Source organism: Micromys minutus (assembly GCF_963924665.1).
Source record: "Micromys minutus genome assembly, chromosome: 1".
Lineage (NCBI taxonomy): Eukaryota > Metazoa > Chordata > Mammalia > Rodentia > Muridae > Micromys > Micromys minutus.
The window spans coordinates 83,674,949-83,695,282 of record NC_137969.1 but is presented as its reverse complement, the minus strand read 5'-3'; the positions used below and the strand labels follow the sequence as shown (position 1 = coordinate 83,695,282).

The following is a 20,334-nucleotide window of genomic DNA, read 5'->3' as shown; positions in this document are numbered from 1 at the left end:
AAAATCCTACTATATTCTTTTTTTATTCTTAAAATAGCCCCAAATGTTACAAACGTAAGTATTCAAAGCAACATTTGACAGAAGGTAACTTGCCTAAATGAAACTCACTAGGAAAGAATAATAAAACAGGCTATCCAATTCAAGATTTAACTGACAAGAAAGAGAAGAATCTCTTCAGAGATAAACTTTGCCACTCTCATATTAATCGGGTCAATTTTAGTGCTAATTTTAGGATTACTACTCTGAAAATTATCAGCAAGTCTCATCAGTCAGAACAACCGCCAGGCCTGTCCAGAATCAAAGCCAAAAACTGACTCACAAAAAGGTACCTTTGTTAGCTGCCATCTTATTTTATCTTTAGGCATAGTACCTGGAACACCATACACAGATACTTCACAGTTCGCTATATAGTCATTTGTTGTCACTTCTTGAACTCTGTAATAACTCTTCAGATGATGATTATACTTCCTTAAAAACCTAAGCACTTTTCAATACAGCAGAAACAATAAGAAAGAGGAAATGAGAGATGGTGGCTCTTGGCCAGTTTGTATATAGTATATACAGAATATCAGTGCATGTGAAATAAAACAGGCTATAAACATTCACAGTCCAGGACCCAAAGCAGCTTCAACATATGCTGAAGTGGCTCAAAGAAAACACAATGGCTAGAATATGGTTTCTTCAAATAGTCAATGTGGGAGAGAATATTTGCTAGCCTAATAGTTTTAAAAGGCAAAAAGTTTTATAAGACAATATAAAAAATAGATGTAAAAAAACATGTAAATTCCAAAATACATTTAGACAACAAAAAGTTTGTGAGAAAACACAACACAAACCAGAAAATTATAGATACTGACCACTACCATAGAAACAACAAATGATTTTATTTACTTACCATGTATCCAGGAATAAATGTTTATGGTTCATTAAATATATAATAATGTAAAATAAAAACCTCAAAGCAGGTCCTATTTTTCAAATTGCTTGATTACTTTAAATTGTGTATTCCTTTATCATTCCAGTTTAATTATTTAAATATTGTGAAACAATAACAGAACGTAAAATGATTTATAGAATATAAAATGGGGAAAAGGCTGGCTCTTTTTGGGGGGTATTGATTGTGGAACAGTGGGATCAAATGCTAGACAGGTATTCTGTAACTGAGCTATCCTCAATCTGAAATGGAGAGGCTAACATTTTCCCCATCATCTACACAAACCATGGGTCTGAAAATAATTCATATAGACCATGCAAAGTTAAATTAGCCTACTCCAACATCCAAGATAACATCAGCAGCTACAAAAAGGGTGTGTCTCAGCCACTCACACAGTGCCTGAAACAATACTGCCAATGCTCTAAAAACAGAGCTGTGCAACATTACAGGAATATGCCATCAACCTGCCACACCAAATAGCACGCTTACTGGGTAGCACACATACATTTTATTAGCAGATATCAACTCTTGCTGCTTGGCTATAACTCTGATGAACTTTAAATCTGGACTGTATTGATTTGAATGCAGTGGTTTAAGGAGAAACACACAATATTTTACTGTAGCAGTGGCAAAAGTCATCCAATAAAATGTAGACATTTTTTTCTTTCTTTAGCTTACCTAGTTTAGTGGTGCCCTCTGGTGGGTACTCAGGAAACTGACCCTCTGAAGGAACACTGACGGTTCTCCTCAGACATCGCCCTTTGGTAGAATCTGTCTGTTGATCCTGTCCTTCCACAGGTACCTATTTAGCCACAAGACAGAAAACAAAACAATGAACATGTCTAAGCACCTTCTTATTGATTGATGTTTTTAACTAATGAAGACAGTAGTGTGTAACGAGATTTGAAAGTAGGAGAAATGTAGACCTGAAGTAAAACAGATGTTAAAGGATTACCAACCCCTTTGCAGGAAACTATTCTTTAGAAAGAAAACAGAAGGATCAGGAAAGACAAGTATGTAAATTAGCTGACCTAGAGTCTGTACAAATCCTATCTGGGTGTGAACAGGCCCTGGGAGTTCAGAGAACAAAACACCCACACAAATAAAAGCCGGGGGAGGGGGGGATTCCAGTAACTTTATATGGTGTTTTGTTTTATTAAGTTTTATTAATTACTGATGTTAATGTCTCTCTATATGTAACTTATAAAATTTATTACAGATATATATATATATATATATATATATATATATATGAAAAACAGTATATAAAGGCTTTATAATAGCTAGATTTTCAGGCTTCAGCTGATTCACTGATACTTCTCTGAATCAGAAATGAGCTTAGAAGCTTTAATTTTATCCAATATTCAAAAAGGCAAATACTGAAAAGAAAAGCTGACCATAAAACTAAAGCTTCAAAAATTCTATGAAAATGAAGTTGGTTTCGTTGAAGATTTTAAAGAAGATAATGCAACTTTTATTCAGCATAAGAATCAAATAGTTAAATATAGTTAATAAAATGTATTTCTAGTATAAATATATATAGACATTTGTACAGGTATAAAGATAAAACAATATATTTTAATCCCAAAGGAGTGACTTTCTATAACAGTAAATGTATTTTTCTGCTATAGCTTCAGAAGCATACTGAACGAGTATTTGCATAGGTGAATGAAAACTATGAACTTAAACCAAACTGTGCAGCAGGGTTTTTTTCCCCCATGACTTAACGTTTCTTCTTTGTGGAGTTGGGGCTTAATAGTTTCCTCACATTTATGGGAAATAAAGTGCAAGGCCTCAGAAAATCAGCTGAGGCCTGACAGTATAGCTAGTATAAAACCCTGTGTTTTCCCCATAAAAATCTATGATAAATGTTATTGTTCCATACAGTAAGACATTAGCAATAATTAACAAAGCAGAACAACATATAAAAATACAAGAATGTCTTTTGTACTTTTTTTCCTATTACCTGTTATGTTTCAAAATACTTCAGTATAGTTTTACTTTTTTACAAAGATTTATTTATTTATTTTATGTATGTGAGTACACTGTTGCTCTCTTCAGACACACCAGAAGAAAGAATCAGATCCCATTACTGATGGTTGTGAGCCACCATGTGGTTGCCAGGATTTGAACTCAGGACCTCTAGAAGAGTAGTCAGTGCTCTTAGCTGCTAACCAACTCTTCAGTCCTACAAATATTATTTTCTAACTTTCATCATAAATAGTATTAGTTTGGTAAAGTATGTCAATAACTAATCAGTAATAAATTTCTTATCCTTCTTGGATCGTTTTTAAGATATAGTAGTTAATAATGACTAACACTTAATTCTTACTAAGAAAATATAGCATATATATTGTTTACAAAGAGAGCCCAGTAGAGCATGGGGGAAGGGGTCTTTCCAGGCATTGGTGCTGAGTCAAAAACATAATCTTTAAGAGGGGCAAGGCTGTAGAACTTGGATTTATTCCTTATACCAGATAAAAAACCTGTTCCACTCGGTGCTGTAAATGTAAAAGAAAAAAGTAACAAAGTAAGGATTGCAGAATGGTATTGTGTTCATCTGCACAGGGGAAAATGTCTTTAACAGTAAGCAACACTAATCATTAGAGGGAAAACTGTTAACCCTGTATATGAAGAGACATTAAGATTATCCAAAACGGCAGCTGGTATTCCAAGGACAACATCAATATGCATCACTTCAAATGTTCCAACAAGGCAGAAGCAGGTAGACTAGTACCTGGCTTGTGCAGTGTTCAGTAATCCAACTCCTGCAACTGGGGTCAAGGATTTACAGCTTTCTCTTCCTTATGAAACATCTACAGAATGGACAGCCAAGCACCTCCTTAGTACTGAACGTTTGCACACTTTTTACACGACAAAATAGTACTCTCCCCTACTACATTAACTAAACTTACTCTTTGTACATTAAAAAATCAAGACAGAATTAAGAAAGATAAAATATAAGGACAGATGATATAATCAACAAAGATAAAAACTCTTCCTAAAGTACTGAGTAATACAAAAACTCCATGAACAGTAACCTAAGTCATCCATCCCTGTCAGTAATAAACTACCCCATCTCTACTTAAATAATTAAAGGGCGGCACAGAAAGGTTATAGTGAATTTTATTCTAAAGAGCAAAAGTAACTTTTACTTGCTTCAAAAGTAAAAACTAAGGGAGTAAATTAAAAATGAAAAAATTGAATCACTGAGCAACTAACCTAATGGTTTTTCAATTGACTATTACCTGAATAAGCATTTAAACATTGCAAAAAACTTAACTATTTAGTGTTTCAGGAGGAGGTAATTCCCCACTATTGAAATGTATAAAGACCATATCCATGAAAAACTTCTCTTGGTTCTATCTGCTTGGTTTTCACTAATATAAAAAAATAAATAAAATCCTACATCAGTTTAGCTACTTGTACGCAAAACTTATTGTCAATTATTTTCTCCAAGTTTTAACATAGATGCTGCATTTCTAATGCTTAAAGTTAAACTATGATCATACACTTTATTTGAAGTATTTATTCTGAAAAGTTAGGTAATTTTATTCTTGATTCAAAGAAAAGAGAATACCATGAGGATTTTTCTTCTAAATTTAAATGTTTTAAAATTTGCTTTATGCATTTATTCACTTAATGTGAACATGTGTGCTTGTATTCTTGTGTGCTCTGATGCCCACAGAAGCTGGGAGAGAGTATTGGGAGAGCCCCTGAAGCTGAGTTTGAAAGCAGCTGTAAACTACCTTAACTGAATGCTGGCAACTGAACTCAGATCCTCTGTAATGGAAGCAAGTATTCCTACCACTGAACCATTTCTCCAGTCTCCCTACATTTCTTAAGAATACTTTATTATTATAACACTCAAGATTGCTCCTTAGATACAGTATTTTAAAGACACCAATTTATTGGTAATTTCATTCCATTCAAATGAACCAAATTAAGAGTTCATAAATCTTAGCATTCTGCTAAGACAAAAACAGTTTTAAAAATCTATTTGTTCAGATACAGAAAGTGTGGTGCATTTACACAGTGGAGTACTACTCAGCTATTAGAAACAATGACTTCATGAAATTCCTAGGCAAATGGATGGAACTAGAGACTATCATCCTGAGTGAGGTAACCCAGTCACAAAAGAACACACATGGTATGTACTCACTGTTAAGTGGATACTAGCCCCAGAAAGCTCTGAGTACCCAAGAAACAATTCACAGGCCTTATGAGGCTCAAAAAGATGGAAGGCCAGAATGTGAATGCCTCAGTCCTTCTTAGAAGGGAGAATAAAGCACTCCCGGGAGGAAAACTAGGACAAATAGAGGAGCAGGTATTGAAGATAATTCCGAGACTGCCTCACCTAGGGATCCACCCTATATGCAGCTACCAAATGCAAGCACTATTGCTGATGCCAAGAAGTGCTTACTGGCGGGAGCCAGACATGGATGCCTCATCAGAGGCTCTGCCAGAGTCATACAGATACAGTTGAAGATGCTTACATCTAACCATCGGACTGAATAGGGGGACCCCAATGAAAGAGCTAGAGAAAGGACTGAAGGAGCTGAAAGGGTTTGCAACCCCATGGAAAGAACATTATCAACCAACCAAACCTTTCACAACTCCCAGGGACTAAAACACCAGCCAATGAGCACACATGGAGAGACTCATAGCTCCAGTTGCATATGTAGCAGAGGACAGCATTGTCTGACATCAATGGGAGAAGAGGCCTTTGGTCCAGTGAAGGTGTGTTTTCCCACTGTAGGGGAATGCCAAGGTGCTGAGTGGAGAGGGTGGTTGGAAGAGGGAGCACCTTCATGGAAACAAGTGAAGGGAAAGGGAGGAGAGAGGAGGGAGGAGGGGGTATGGGAGTGGGAGGAAAGGGGATAACATTTGAAATGAAAATACAGATAATATGCAATGAAAATTTTTTTAAAATAAAAATTATTAAAGTCAATCTTTCTCTTAATTAAGCATTCTTTGGTAATCCTCCATTGCCAGTAGACTCAATAAAATCAAGGTTCTTTAGTAAATCAGTATCTTCTAATTTTCATTTATTACTCAAAGATTAACAATATCTGTTTAGCTATTTTATGTGTATGTGTATCCACAAAGGGTAAAATAATCCCCTCAATTGGAGTTACTGATTATTGTGAGCCATACAATACTGTGCTTGGAACTGAACATGGGCCCTTTGCATATATAAGCCAAAAGTGCCTTTAGTCACTGAGTCATCTCTCCAGCCTCACTTTTTGTCTTCTTTCCATCACCAAGTTTAGTATAGAAAAGAACTGTGTTTTTAGCCTTCTAATTTCTAACAGAGAAATGCACAAACAGGACAACATTACATTTGTTAAAAGATTAGAAAATTATTCTGAATGTTACACCCCAGGTATTGTACCCCAGGTTAATTAGCAGGTAATTTTCAGCAGTTTTGCACATAAGTCCACCTGCTGCTTACAATTAATATATATAAGGATAAAACATCTTCAAGCAAATTACATTGAAAAAATTTTAAATTACATGATGACTGCCTTGCTGCCTACACAACCAGAATCTGGCCTTAAAAATTCCACGCAATGGAGACCAGAGAAATTGGTTGGTGTTTAAGAAGAGCCTTGGTTGCTCCTTCAGAGGTCCTAGGTTTAATTCCCAGCGCTTACATGGCAGCTTACAACAATCTGTAACTGCAGTCCTCTGGGATTGATCCAATGACCACTTCTGGTGGGCAGATATACATGCATACAAAACATGTGTACACATAAAATAAATTAATAAACAAATCTTTTTTAAAGAAAATCCAAGCCACAAAAAGCAGAAATAGCTTTTAACAAAACAGAGCTCGATTTACTCAGATAGGTTACTGTTGCTAAAAGGAACGTACGAACTTGGTTTTTGTTCTGTCCCTGTACCTGACAGGGGCATGTTTGTCTTGCTTTGCTTTTTGTTTCCTCTATCATTTCCCCTCTGCTCCTTAGTCTGTAGTTTACATGGTCTTATCTCGTGAAGGAAAAATAAAACTCAAGAGTTCTTCAAATACTTCATAAGCCCTCTCTGAACTGGCTTTGGATCAAGTCATTTGGGTTTCTCCTTTGACCTAATCAAGAAAATAAATTTCATAACACATAAGCAATGTTAACTTACCATGCAATTTGCATACAAGCAATTCACTGAAGCAGTGATATTTTTCAAGGTGATATTTTTGGCAAACTGCTCTTTCATCACTCTGCCCAGATCTACCCTTCTGCTGTATTTGGTATTTTTAACATTTTTCATGCACATCCCTCAAACAGACTTTATCCAATCTAACAAGAAACACACAGACATAAAAGAGGGCACTGAAGTGCATGTGTGTGTGCACGCACGCGCGTGCACACACACGCACGCGCACACACACACACACACACACACACACACACACACACACTGGAGACTGATACTATACTGTTACACCCTTCACATACTCCAGCAGTACCTGGCTAAGAATTCAGCTTAAATTCTTACAGAGTTCTTTTGATTTTTCTTTTTAAACACGGATACAAACACTTCCAAAATAAGCGATTAGATTTTAAAACAGCCTTTTGAGATCATTTTAGTAAGAAAGTCATTAAGCTTTTCAAGAAACTGTCAGTTACTCAAGAAGTTTCAAATTATCCTCATTATAACTCTTCTGTGTGAATAAAAGATAAAAAGTATTATATCACAATCATTCTATAAAAATGAATTTCCAATAATTTCCTCTAATAAAATTAACAAAATATAAAACTTCTTTGAGTAACAGGTACAACAATGGTCTCATTTTTAAAAAAACTTACTTAGACATTTGTGACTTGATATGGCAGTAGATTCTATTTTAAACAAATGTTTCAATCATCCTTTCATCATTCATTACTTGGCTCAATGAAATATTCTTCTTTCTAGTTCAACTATTTGTTTCCATTCTCCTTTACTCACTGTTCCGTATGACCAATAGAATTTTTTAAGAAATGTGGTGGCCTGAATATGCTTGGCTCAGGGAGTGATACTATCAGGAGGTGTGGCCTTGGAGAAAGTGTGGTGTCACAGTGGGGGAGGGTAGACCCTCCTCGTAGCTGCCAGGAAACTGTATGCCTTCTGAAACAAGATGTACAACTCTCTGCCCCAGCGCCATGCCTGCCTGAGTGCTGCCATGCTCCCACCTTGATGATAATGGACTGAACCTCTGAACCTGTAAGCCAGCCCCAATTAAATGTTGTCCTTATAAGAGTTACCTTGGTCTTAGTCTCTCTCTTCACAGCTGTAAAACCCTAAGATGAGAGGCAAATCTGATAATATCCATTAACCTAATAAATACTTTCCATGATCTAGACCATTTAAAAAGGCAAAGACAGAAATCTTCATCATGTACTTCACTGCTCTTGATTAGTTGGTTCTTGCAGCTATTACTTTTTATTTTGCAAACTGTTCCAAAAGCTTGGAATGTTTTACTGTTTGCCAAATGTTTCTGGATGATATATATTTATCAATATATGACTGGTCTTCCCTTGTTCCCTCCTGGTAAGCTATTATTTCTCCCTTAAAACATGGACAAGATACTGGTATTTCTGTTAAGCTGCTTTTTGATATTTTCTACTATCAACCTAACTCACCTATGTTAAGAATTCACTTAAAATTTCCCTTGTAGTTACAATAATAATTTTTAAAACACAATGCATAAAATTCATATAAAATCTAGCATTTAAAAATTGAATAGTTCAATGGCATTAAGTACATCCAGTACACTGTAAAACTACTACTCTATCTAGATTGATTTTATATTTACCTTAAATACTGCAATAGGACTGCTCCTTTGTGACTACATCACTGTGTTAGATGTTCAATAATACACAGGAGATAGTCAATACTTTCAGAAGTGGGGCCCACTGAGGGGTCTTTAGATTTGTGGGGCAGGTGGCATGCCCAAAAAGTAGCATGGGCCACTGACTCCATCTTCTTGAATTGCTTCTCAGCCCCAAGGCAACCAGTCTGCTTTTTTATCCATTGTGGCCATGATGTGCTGCCCCATCATTCACCCAGATGCAATGAGACCAACTGATCACAGAGTGGAACCTCCAAAACTCTGAGCTAAAGTAACCCTTTTCTCATGGAAGTCCAGTATCTCAAGCATTTGTTGTAAAAATACCAAGTGGACTAACACTAAACACAGGGGAAAAGATGGAAGGGATCTCAAGGATGTATGAAAGAATCAGATACTGGGATCAAAGTTTATAAACTGTTTTTTGTTTTGTTTGCTATTTTGCAAATTTTGATGCATAAATGAATCTGAGGAATTACTGTCAGGCGTGATAGCACATGCCTGTAATCTTGACATTTATGAGGCTCAATAAGGAGGATCTTAAGTTTAAGGTTATTTTGGGCTTACCAAGCAAGTTTAAGGCCATTATTTATATACAAAACAAAAGAAAACCTCCCAAAACAATTACTTTCTTTTCTTCCCTCCCTTCCTTCTTTCAACATAAACTTATAAACACTGGGGGATACACCTCCAAACAAAAAGTCCTCTTTTAAAGCTTAAAGTAGAACAAGTGATAATAAGATAATACATTATTTACTATTTTATAAGGTGACAAATGCTATAACATTAAAGCCATGCAATTATAGATAAAAATACTAAATATTTAACCAGAGAAAAATAAACTACTATAACTGTTTTCTTCACTCACATATCGTTTACAACACTAAGCACAATGGCTAAGACAGAGAATCAGACTATTGGGGAAGCACTGAAGACGCATAATGGGAAAGCTGTTGCCTACTCCAAGGAATAGAATCCACCTCTAGATAAAAGAGTTAATCCAGCTGGACCAGGCAATCTCCTGGACAAGGGACCACTCAACCCGGAGGCAGATTCATCTTAAGATTAGTCTTAAATGCTAAACAAATAGGAGCAATAACTGTCCCTTTACTGAAATAATGTACTTTTCCTTCCCAGAATTCTCACCTCCAAACCCACTTCCTACAAACCACCATGAGGTTCTGCTGGGTCTCCCAACTTTCTGAGTTGGCCTAACTTTTTCTTTCTCTTCTTCCTTCTCTTTTTCTCTGTCTCTTCCTGATGTTGACCAGCACCTAAGTTTGCAGTTTGCTTTTTCTGGTACTCTGAACTTCCTTACTCCTTTTCTAAAGTTCTCCCCCACCATGTGGGCAACTTCTCTGCCATGTGGCTTGACCCCTCCAAGCTGACTCGACTCAAATAGAATAACTTTTTTCTTCTCTATCTTCCTCCTCTGAGTGGCTGCTGAGATTCGTAGCTTGCTTGCTCTGGGATTTTTTTTTTAAATTTTAATAAAATTGTTCTCTAGCTTCCTTCAGAGTATGTTCTTGATCTTATTTTATCAAGAAGACTAAAAGTCCCAAGAAGGGACCCAGATTTCTCTGGAAACATTTGGCAACTTGGATGGGACTTCTCAAATTTCCCAGTACCTAAACCAGGTATCCATCAAAAGCTAAATAGATTTTTTTTTAAAATGTGGCACATATGCACAATAGTGTATTACTCAATCATGAGGTTAAGAGAGCCTACAAAGACAATGTAGAATAAATGCAGAAAATGAATTGTCTCAAGAGGTGAAAAATATGAGTGAAGATAAGGCCAAAAAGTGGAAATATACAGACCTAAAGCAAGAGTTAAATGAAGGGAATGACATCTAAAATTACTTATAACAGATATCAGAAGATAAATGGGCTAAGGATTTAGTTCAGTGGTAAAATAGTTGACTAGTATGCAGGATTTCCTAGGTTCTATTCCCAATATTCATCCCCCTAACCTCCCACAGATGCATATGCACGCACCCATACAAAAAGGAAAAACATATGATATTCTATAGAACATGAAAAGGACCCAGAAAGGAGTACTTGTGGCAGTTTGAATAAAAATGATACCCATAGGCCCACACGGAGTGGCCCTATTAGGAGGTGTGGTCTTAATGGTCACACCTTGGTGTGTCACTCACTGGAGGGTAGGCTTTGGGGTTTCAGATGCTCACCCAGGCCAAGTGGCTCACTGTATTTCGTACTGCCTGCAGATCCAGGTGTAGAATGCTTAGCTACCTCCCCAGCACCATGTCTGGCCTACGTGGCAGCATGCTTGCCACTATGACAATAAAGCAAGGGGAGATAAACCATGAGCACATGGCCCTGTGAAACAGCCAGTATTTAGTGTGCTCTGCTGGGGAAGTAGCCAGGCCAGCAGTTAGAAAAGTAGATTAGAGCCAAATAAAATAACCATAGTCTGAGTCTCAAACATTTATAAGCTAGATAAGGATAAATTTAAACAGGTTCAACAACACCGAAGACCACAGGAATATCAGATGGTTACATTATGATTCATAACAATAGCAAAATTATAGTTATGAAATATAGCAATGAAAATAATTTTATGGTTGGGGGTCTCCACAACATGAGGAACCATGCTAAAAGGTTACACCATTAGGAAGGTTGAGAACCAATACTCTAGAGGAGTAGAATCTGCCCTTAGAACATGATGTCCATGTGAGTTACATTCTATGTGCCTCAGACCAAGACACTCTCTGCTTATTGCTTTCTTATGGGTTTCAAGAAGCTGGACGTTACAGAACATATCAAAACAATCTTCTGCTTTCAAATAAGATTTGGCCAGTAGGGACACTGATTTAAAAAAAAAAAATTTTAAAAAAAAGGAACGAAATAAAGAAAAGAAAAAAGGGAGGGGGAAGAAAAAGAGAACAAAAAAGGGGAGGTGGGGTGTTTATTCTCCCTTTATTTCTTCCCTAGATGCCCATCAGTATTTGGGACAGGCTGTGTTCTTTTGCCTTTTATTCAATTATGATTCACTGACCTATAGAAATGCTGCTTTTATCCACTGAGCTAAAGACCACAGTTATGGCTGCTTCTTGCTATTGCTAGCTCATGGGTACCTCACTACACTTCCATGAAGTCCTTATTCTTCCTGTACTTTAATTTGCCAATTTATCAAAACCTTTCCGCTACTCAGTGTACTTCCATTGGGTTTTATCGTACTTAGGGTTTTTACTATTATGATAAAACACAGCTACCAAAAGTGACATGGGAAATACGGGTTTATTTCAGCGGATAGCTTCTAATTATAGAGTATTATCCCTGAGAGAAGTTCGGGTAAGAGGCTGATGCAGAGGCCAGGGAGGACTGCTGCTTATGGTCTTGCTCCTCATGACTTCTTCAGCCTGCTTTCTTATAGTATTTAGGACCATCAGTCCAGGGGTGGCACCTACCCAGAGTGAGCTAACCCCTTTCCAACATCAATCAAGAAAATGCACCATAGGCTTGCTCACAGATCAATCTCATAGAGCATTTTCTCCACTGAGCATTTTCTGCCAAGATGACTCTATCTTGTGTGAAGCTGACATAAAACTAGTTAGCACAACAATAACCAGATAATTTAGCCCATCTAGACTACTTACAGGACAAAATTTCCACAACCTAATGCCTTCCCATTCCAAATTTATCAACTCAGTGTGATTTTTATTGCTTTCCTGTTCAAAATCCAGGCCTGCCTGTGGAGCGTGCTATTTCATTGCAGCAACATATCATTATGACAATAGCACCCACTTACATTACAGTCTACGGTTGCTAGAGTCTATAGTTTACAATGCAACTTTATCAAAATGCAACTAAAAGTATGTAATTTCAGAAATGTGCTTAGAAATGAGTAGTAGCTTTGTATCTCACCTCCTTCTCCTTGTTGAGCAACACCAACTGGCTGTCTGTGAGGATGCAGTACTTCCTCTCCCATGATGTTGTCTCAGTGTAGGGTGACTGACCACAAGACAGACGATGGGTTGGTGGGCCTTTTACATCTGTGTAGCAAAAAGTAAAAAACAATTAATGAACCATCCTCATGCCTAGTACGCCACTATTTGAAATACAAGATTCTAATATGGTGAAATAATAGAAGTGATTCTAAACATGAATCTCAATGAACTGAAATTACTTTTAAAAACTATTATAATGGGGAAAGGAAGACTTGGTCCTACAATCTGCAGAAAAGCTCAAACATTTCTAAGATGAAAACTTACCATAAACATAATATAGAAATCAACACATTTTACAGTGAGACAATGGAAGGCTGTTTCAGAAATAAACCAATACTTCTAAAACTGTAGCAGCAACGATAACACTGAAAAGAAGAAAGAACAAAGATTTCTAGTCTAGGGATGAAGAAGAGTTGAGAATACAATTAATCAAGAACTGAATAAGCAAAGTAAAGAGCTGAGTGACACATCTACAAAATGGATTTACAGTCCTAAGAATTGGGACTCAAACTATAGCATCACATTACCACTAGAGGTCACTAAGACCTTAAAACATACTCAAGGGACAATCTAAAGATTGTCTCTTGGAAGAGAGGGTGCCTAACATTACAGTAAAATGTGTTAACAATTCCCAGGTTCCAAATGATACTACCATCCTTTGCTCCTTTAAAATGGTCTATTATGAGCTGCTGACTCATGTATACTGTGGAATGACAAACATACCTTAATAATAACTACATATTAGATGATTAAATGCTGCTTTTATATTAGTTCTTTAAATATATCAAAAGCCATTTAGCCACAAACACAAAGGACTACTTCTTTTATAAAAATACTAAAACAATTACTTCAAATACCTTATTATTATTAAGATGTGCTATAAGAACAATTCAAACTGCTGAAAGTAGAAAACAAATGCCCACAAGGTATAACTGGCTTTGACTTCAATAAAAGTAAATAATTTCTAACTGTCTCAGGTTATAATTATCCAGATATATAAAATTACAGGCAGATATATGCAGAAAGCTACAAAGCTCGGTGATCAGAGCACATAAGTTCACGTGTCTCCTCTCAAACCCTATATTACCTTCAGGGTTTGTTTTTGTTTTGTTTTGTTTTGTTTTGTTTTTGTCCTGTCTTAAATTCTTAGCGTCTATGAATCTATTTAAATATGTCTTATTTTAGGGAATTCATCAGTTCCCTCCAAAAATAATTTAAGGTCTAAGTACCAGTGATACTAAGAGTTTGCTAGACTTGGTGCTGATTCATAGGAATCTATTGCCTCAGCCTCCTGTTCCTTTTCTATTTCTATCTGTTCAATAAATTACATAGCAGTTACATGTGGCATTACAGAATCTTCACCCCATACCTATAGCCTTCCCTTTGTAGTCTAAGTATCTTTATTTAATGTTAGAACTGCATCTTAAATTATCCTAAAGTTTTTCAAAAGTTATTATGAAAGCCTTTAAATCCCCCCTACTCCTTTTCTTCCTTTCCCCAAGACAGTTTCTCTGCACAGCCCTGGCTGTCTTGAAAATCATTTTATAGAATAGGGTGTCCTCAAACTCAGAGATCCACCTGCCTCTGCCTCCCAAATGTTGGGATAAAAGGTGAGTACCACCACCACAAGGCTAATAAATTCTTAACTTGTGGACATGTTTATAATATTCTTATCGACAGTAAGAACTGACTGTAGTCATAGGATTTAGACAAATGAATTATATCTCATTACAATGTAGACTTAATTCCACAGTGAAATATTAGGAAAACTTCATTAGAGAAAGATAGGTCTGTGTTATGTAGAAACACAGTAACCTACACAAGTTTTACTCAAGTGACTAACTTTATTACACAAGTTAGTCATGTACAACCCAAACTGTCCATTGTAATTTATGACCCTTTGGTGTTCATAGACCCTTTAAAAATTAGAATTTGAGACTCTGTATTTATGACAAAGCTCATGTTTCCTGCTAAATGATAAATCTCTATCAGTACTAAACTTAAGAAAACTTGAATTATCCGTGTGATCCTGAGAACTTTTCTTAAGCCTCCAAACATTCTTTGTCTGTGAACCCTGAACTTTCTTCTGGTCTCTCCATGCTGCTAGAAAATGAAAGCCTATGGATTCCTAGAAACATTTTGTTTCAGTGCTAACTGCAGGATGAGCAGGAAGCATTTTTTAAAATTTGTCTACAATGAGAGATTGATGAGCCATCCTAGAGGCTAGCATTGTTCATTTTTATAGTTATTTCCACAAGTTTTTGATAGTTGTGTGAATTACTGGTAGTTATTTATAGTTCCATGAATTATTTGAAAGAAGACAGAGAAATAAGTGATTGTTTTTGTTCTGTTTAAGAAATGCTTTAACAAACAACAATCCCTAACTTTTTGGGTTTTTTTTTTTTGTTTTTGTTTTTGTTTTGTTTTTTTTTTTTTTTTTTTTTGGTGTGTACAGATTTGACTGAGTCACTCTCCCGTGTCATGCATAGAGAACTGTATGAACGGAGCATGCTCAGGTCTCTGCCCTACTTCACCCTAACAGTCATCACCAATCTTCATTTTTGACTCTAGTGACTTACTTCTATTCTGACTTTTGACTATTTTTAGTACCTAAAATTCACTAGAGAAAAGCATAACAGAGTCACAAAGAAGACTCTTAATAGCAAAATTAGAAACAATTTTAGATTTTCTGTGTCCCATTCCTTTGAGAATACTAAGGACATTACATGCTGGCCTCATTACAAAAATGAAATAATTTTAGAAACATTAAGAAGAATAAAAAGTAAACTTGTATGGAAAGCCCTTGAAGATTGGATATTATGCTGTAGCCTTTAAAATTACCAATTTTATATGAAGATCTCTTGAGACCAATAAGCTACTGAGAACATATTTATATAGGTTATGTCAACATGTATTATATTAGAAATTAAAATTTACCACATACTGATATCAAAATGCATTTTAATGAAATGACTATTTTTAATAAATATCTAAAAGAATGGCACTGCTTTTATATTTTTTTTCAAATAGTCTCAAGGACTAGCTGAATAAAAGACAGACTAGTTCATTTATGTTTCTATGTCCAAATTGTTATTTTGGTTGATATATAAGAGAAAAATCAAGACAAATATGAAGGTTTAAAACAACAGTGGTATTTTAAAAATAATTTTAGGCAGGCTGGAGAGATGGCTCAGTGGTTAGAGCACTGGCTGCTCTTCCAGAGGTCCTGAGTTTAATTCCCAGCAACCACATGGTGGCTCATAATCAACTACTATGAAATCTGGTGCTCTCTTCTGGCCATGGAGGCAGAACACTGTATACATAATAAAAAAATCTTTTAAAATGTAAAATTAAAATAACGGTTATATTTTTGAGTACCTCTTTTTACCCCATATTCTTAAGCTTACAGACATCATGTGTTAATCATTTAGAAAACACTGGGTAGCTGGGATTTTCAATCTTCCAAATGATGACAATTGTATACTATAAAAATATATACACTCATCAGTCTTCACAATCATCTTGCTGTGATCAAAAATGTCTTTGAATTCAGAAAAGCTGTCAAGCTCAAGGTGGGCAGATAGACATTTTCCATAACTCTAATTTTCACTTTAGTCATGAATTTTTCTCTAGCAATAAATACTATTGGTTGTTTCCCCTGAAATAACAGGATTGTCTTTAGTTTTCCAGAAAATGTCTGCCATATAGCATATATGGAATGACCATAATCTGCTGTAGAATGTTATCTTCTGCGTGTAACAGTCTTGCTCTAAATCAGAATAATGGTGACCATTTTCAAGAGTCCTCTGCCTAACAGGGTTTCTTGACAACTGATGTCTCCTCATAGAAGGAGAGGCTGAGGAAGGTCACTAAAATCTCACCTACGGTTCTGGCAACTTCTCAAATGTCTCCTGGCTATCTAAATGCAATTCTGTTTTAACTGCATGTAACCTTCTGGTTTTGGATAGTGTTAAGGGTATAAAGAAAATAAAGGGTTGACAGAGGGGGAAACTCCACTTATGCAGCTATGGAGAAGTCATGATCCATGCTTGTTAAAAGATTTCCCAGTGCAGATGCTTTAGGGTCCTAATGCTCCTGAAAGAAATCACTTATCCATGTTCTATTAGTAACCCCCAAAACTCAATAGTTTCCTAAGCCTAGTTCTGCCAGAACTATACTTTGATTTGGTATTTGGGCTTAATAAAGATGTGGTAGGTGTTGTTGACAGTTTCCCAGGGAAGGAATTTGTCCAACTATCTTTTAGTCTTTTGAAAATAATATTAATTTAGAAAGGGGGTCCTGGGACTAAAGGGTTCCACGGATCAATAGAATCAACCGTCCATATGGCAATAAGAAGCCAATGAAGAGTTCTGAGAAAACCAAGCCAGGTGTTATAAAAATCAAGTGAGTGAGTAAAGGAACAGAGGCTTTGACGAATGGAAGGGTAATGTAATACGCTGGTCTACTACCCTAGATTATAAGAATCCATACCAGATTGGTCAAAGTCAAAACAGTACCATAAAGCTTATATGATCCAGATTTTGAAACAGGAATCAGTCTGTGGTGGAAGCACAGCACAAAAGAGATGTGAAAATGAGTACAAAGACAATGAATAAATACTCAGAAAGTAAATTGTGTAACTATGATTGTTTTAATTTTGAAGCAGAAGTCCAACACAGGTTTCAAAAAAGGAACCTAAAGGGGAAGCTCATTTTAAAAGATTCAATGCAATCCATTATTTTCAAGTAATTTCAAAATAATATTTAAAATACTGTGCATTTGATCTACTAGTAAATCTAAACCTCAGACCCTGGGTTCCTGCAAATGCTTAACTACCTGACAAGAAATTAGCCTTACCTTGTGTTAGCCCTTCCTTGTTATGAAACAGGAGTGGGTCATGGCATCTCACAAGATAAAGATGAAGCTGCAAGCTTCATTAGACACAAATAGTGCCTAACAACATGTAACTTCCCCTCATACTTAGGGAAGTATAAAAAAAAAATCAAGAAGAAGGGTTGGTAAAGAGATGCAATTGAAAGTAAAAACAGGAGTGAAAAGAGAGAAGGACAAGCCTAAGTAATAATGTAGTAATGTCAAAAGAAAGAAAGAGAGGGAGGGGATGGGAAGGGAGGGAGATGGGGAGAAAAAATGAAGACAACCTTGGAGGGGAAACACACACACACACACACACACACACACACACACACACACACACACATACACGGGGACAGGGGCAGGGAAAGCTGGGGCAGGCAAACATGCACACTACCTGAGCTCTATATATTTAAATACAAGATATTGATTGTGTGTATCTCTAAGCTGGACAAAAGCACTGAAACAGAGCACCACTGGTATAAAAAGCAGTTTCCAAGGATACCAACTTTATAGAATACCCTATAGTTAAACAATGCCCAAGAGCAGACTTATAACCAACACTAGAAGTCTGTCCACTCTCTCTCTTAGGCAATTTCTATCAAAGAAAGAACAAGGATTTTGTAACCAGTAATTCATTCAAATAATATAATAATGTCCCTCAAGCATTCAATTATTCACATTTATATTTTCAATATTCCTAGAAAAAAACATTAAGAACTGCATGATACATCATTGTACATTTAATGTAAAGCACACAAATACTGCAAATTAATCTTCACATCTATACTCCTCTGTGTTGTGCAAAAACATAGACAGTAATTTCCTGGTCGTACGTCATTCCTGAAAATATTTTTCACTGCCTACTGATAGGCTTGAATTCATGTATGAACTTAATGTTTATTCTAGCTAGAGTAATCACTGAGACACAGAAGCACAGGATGAGCATCAGGTTATTAACTACATAACGATTAAAAGTCTAAAAAGCCTACGAGTTCTTAAAGTCTCTTGCTAAGAGGTATGCTAGAAGAGCTTAGAGACGGCTCAGTGGTGTTTTTGCAAAGGATTTGGATTCAGCACCATTCATGGCCATTGCTAACTCTAGTTCCAGGGGACTCAATGCCCTCTTCTTACCTCGACAGTATCAAGTGGTACATATATATACATGCAGGCAAAGCATTCATACACATGAAAAGGTGCTGGAACATACCTGTATTTTCAGTACTCAAAAAAGGAGACTATAAGTTCCCAGGCAACTAAGACTATAGATCAGTTCCAAAAGCTAAAAGAAACTAAATAGAAGAAAAGAGGAACAGAAAAAAATAAATAAAGAAAAGAGGGAAGGAAAGATGGTTATGTACAACAATGTACCATATAAGCCAAGCTCTTCTGTAACTAAATATGTCCACATCAAATCTGTTTCTGGAGTATGTTTTTCATTAATTCCATGTCACTGAAATTCTGAACACCCCTATTTTAGGTAGTAAATATTTTAAGTGCATATTTCTCAAAAAAGCAAATTGGAAACTTAAAACAGAGCCCACAGATACTGAATACAAAGAATCCATGCAATAATTTCCAAAAGGCTGTTGGACAATGACTAAGCATGAGATCTGAGCTGTGTGAATTAACGTTCTTAATTTTCTGGTTTGTTTTCTTATAATGCTTCAGTTTCATACAGTGTTAAGCTTTAGGACAATGAAAGGAGGGTGTCTAAGTAGCAGTTTTAGACAAAAAAAAAATTTTTAAATAAACAGCAAGAGGAGGACTGCTTTGTGTATATAAAGGGCTATTTATAGGATCTTGAAAGGGTAAGAAAAATGATAAAATTGTCCTTTTAAGTTTGAACTTTAGAAAACCATGTTCTAAAGAGCCAAGTTCTTTAGAGCTTCCATAACCAACAAATATATTCTCTCAGAGCCAACTCCCATGTACCAATTACATTTGGTGATAGAAATACTTAATAGATTGTTTAAGCCAAAGAAGTTTAAAAGACAATCCTCAGCATCAGTCACCATGATCAGAGCCAGATCACGGGCTCGGTGGTGTCTAACTCGCTGCTAAGCTGAGCTCTGCCAGCCATGTGTCTTCATCAAGCCAACAGTCATTTGCAAATCCATTTCCACATTCCACAGACACAGCCTGTTAACTGTCAGCTGCTCTCCACATAGGGTCACAAGAACGTGGCAAGAGTAAAAGGTTTCTGAATGTGCGATGGCCTGAAACTAATTCAAAAATCAAATGTGTCATCGACACATCCTGGCAACATTCACAAGTGTTGCAACCAAAAGAATTCACCACACCATTGTGTTCTGAACACACAATATGACAGTTTATACTGAGCATGTAATCCATGCCATATACTGCCTATAAAACTCATATCATACATCAACAAAATGTATTTATGTTATTGGAAACAAATCTGCTTTAACAAATGGTAAAATTATACATATGCCAATGAATTGTTTTAAAATAAATTTATGATTTATTATTAAATGTTTTATTTGTATACTCTTATAAGCCTGTATACTCAGGGCTTGAGTTAAAAAACATTGTAAGTGAAAAAGTTTAAGAATACCTGTGAAACTACAATCATGAGAAATGCTTAGAAACACTTTATGAGAATGCAAACTTAATTTTCTCAATGTCTGCGCTGGGTAAAAGAAATTCAAAGTGAAAGTACTTAACTTTTTGAAAAGTGTATCATTTCATAAATTTTCAAAGTGT

At 36.0% G+C, this 20,334-nt stretch overlaps 1 protein-coding gene across 2 annotated transcripts in view; it reads right to left on the bottom strand.

The window, feature by feature from the left end:
* Positions 1 to 20,334, bottom strand: part of RASAL2 (RAS protein activator like 2) — a gene marked incomplete at its 5' end in the record, with an annotated part of 265,930 nt that overhangs the window by 147,219 nt on the left and 98,377 nt on the right. For both annotated transcript variants that reach the window (XM_080920457.1, XM_080920458.1), the window contains 2 exons: positions 1,613 to 1,736; positions 12,653 to 12,780. In XM_080920457.1, coding sequence (XP_080776583.1) covers positions 1,613 to 1,736; positions 12,653 to 12,780 — 252 coding nt within the window. The remainder of the gene's footprint in view (positions 1 to 1,612; positions 1,737 to 12,652; positions 12,781 to 20,334) is intronic.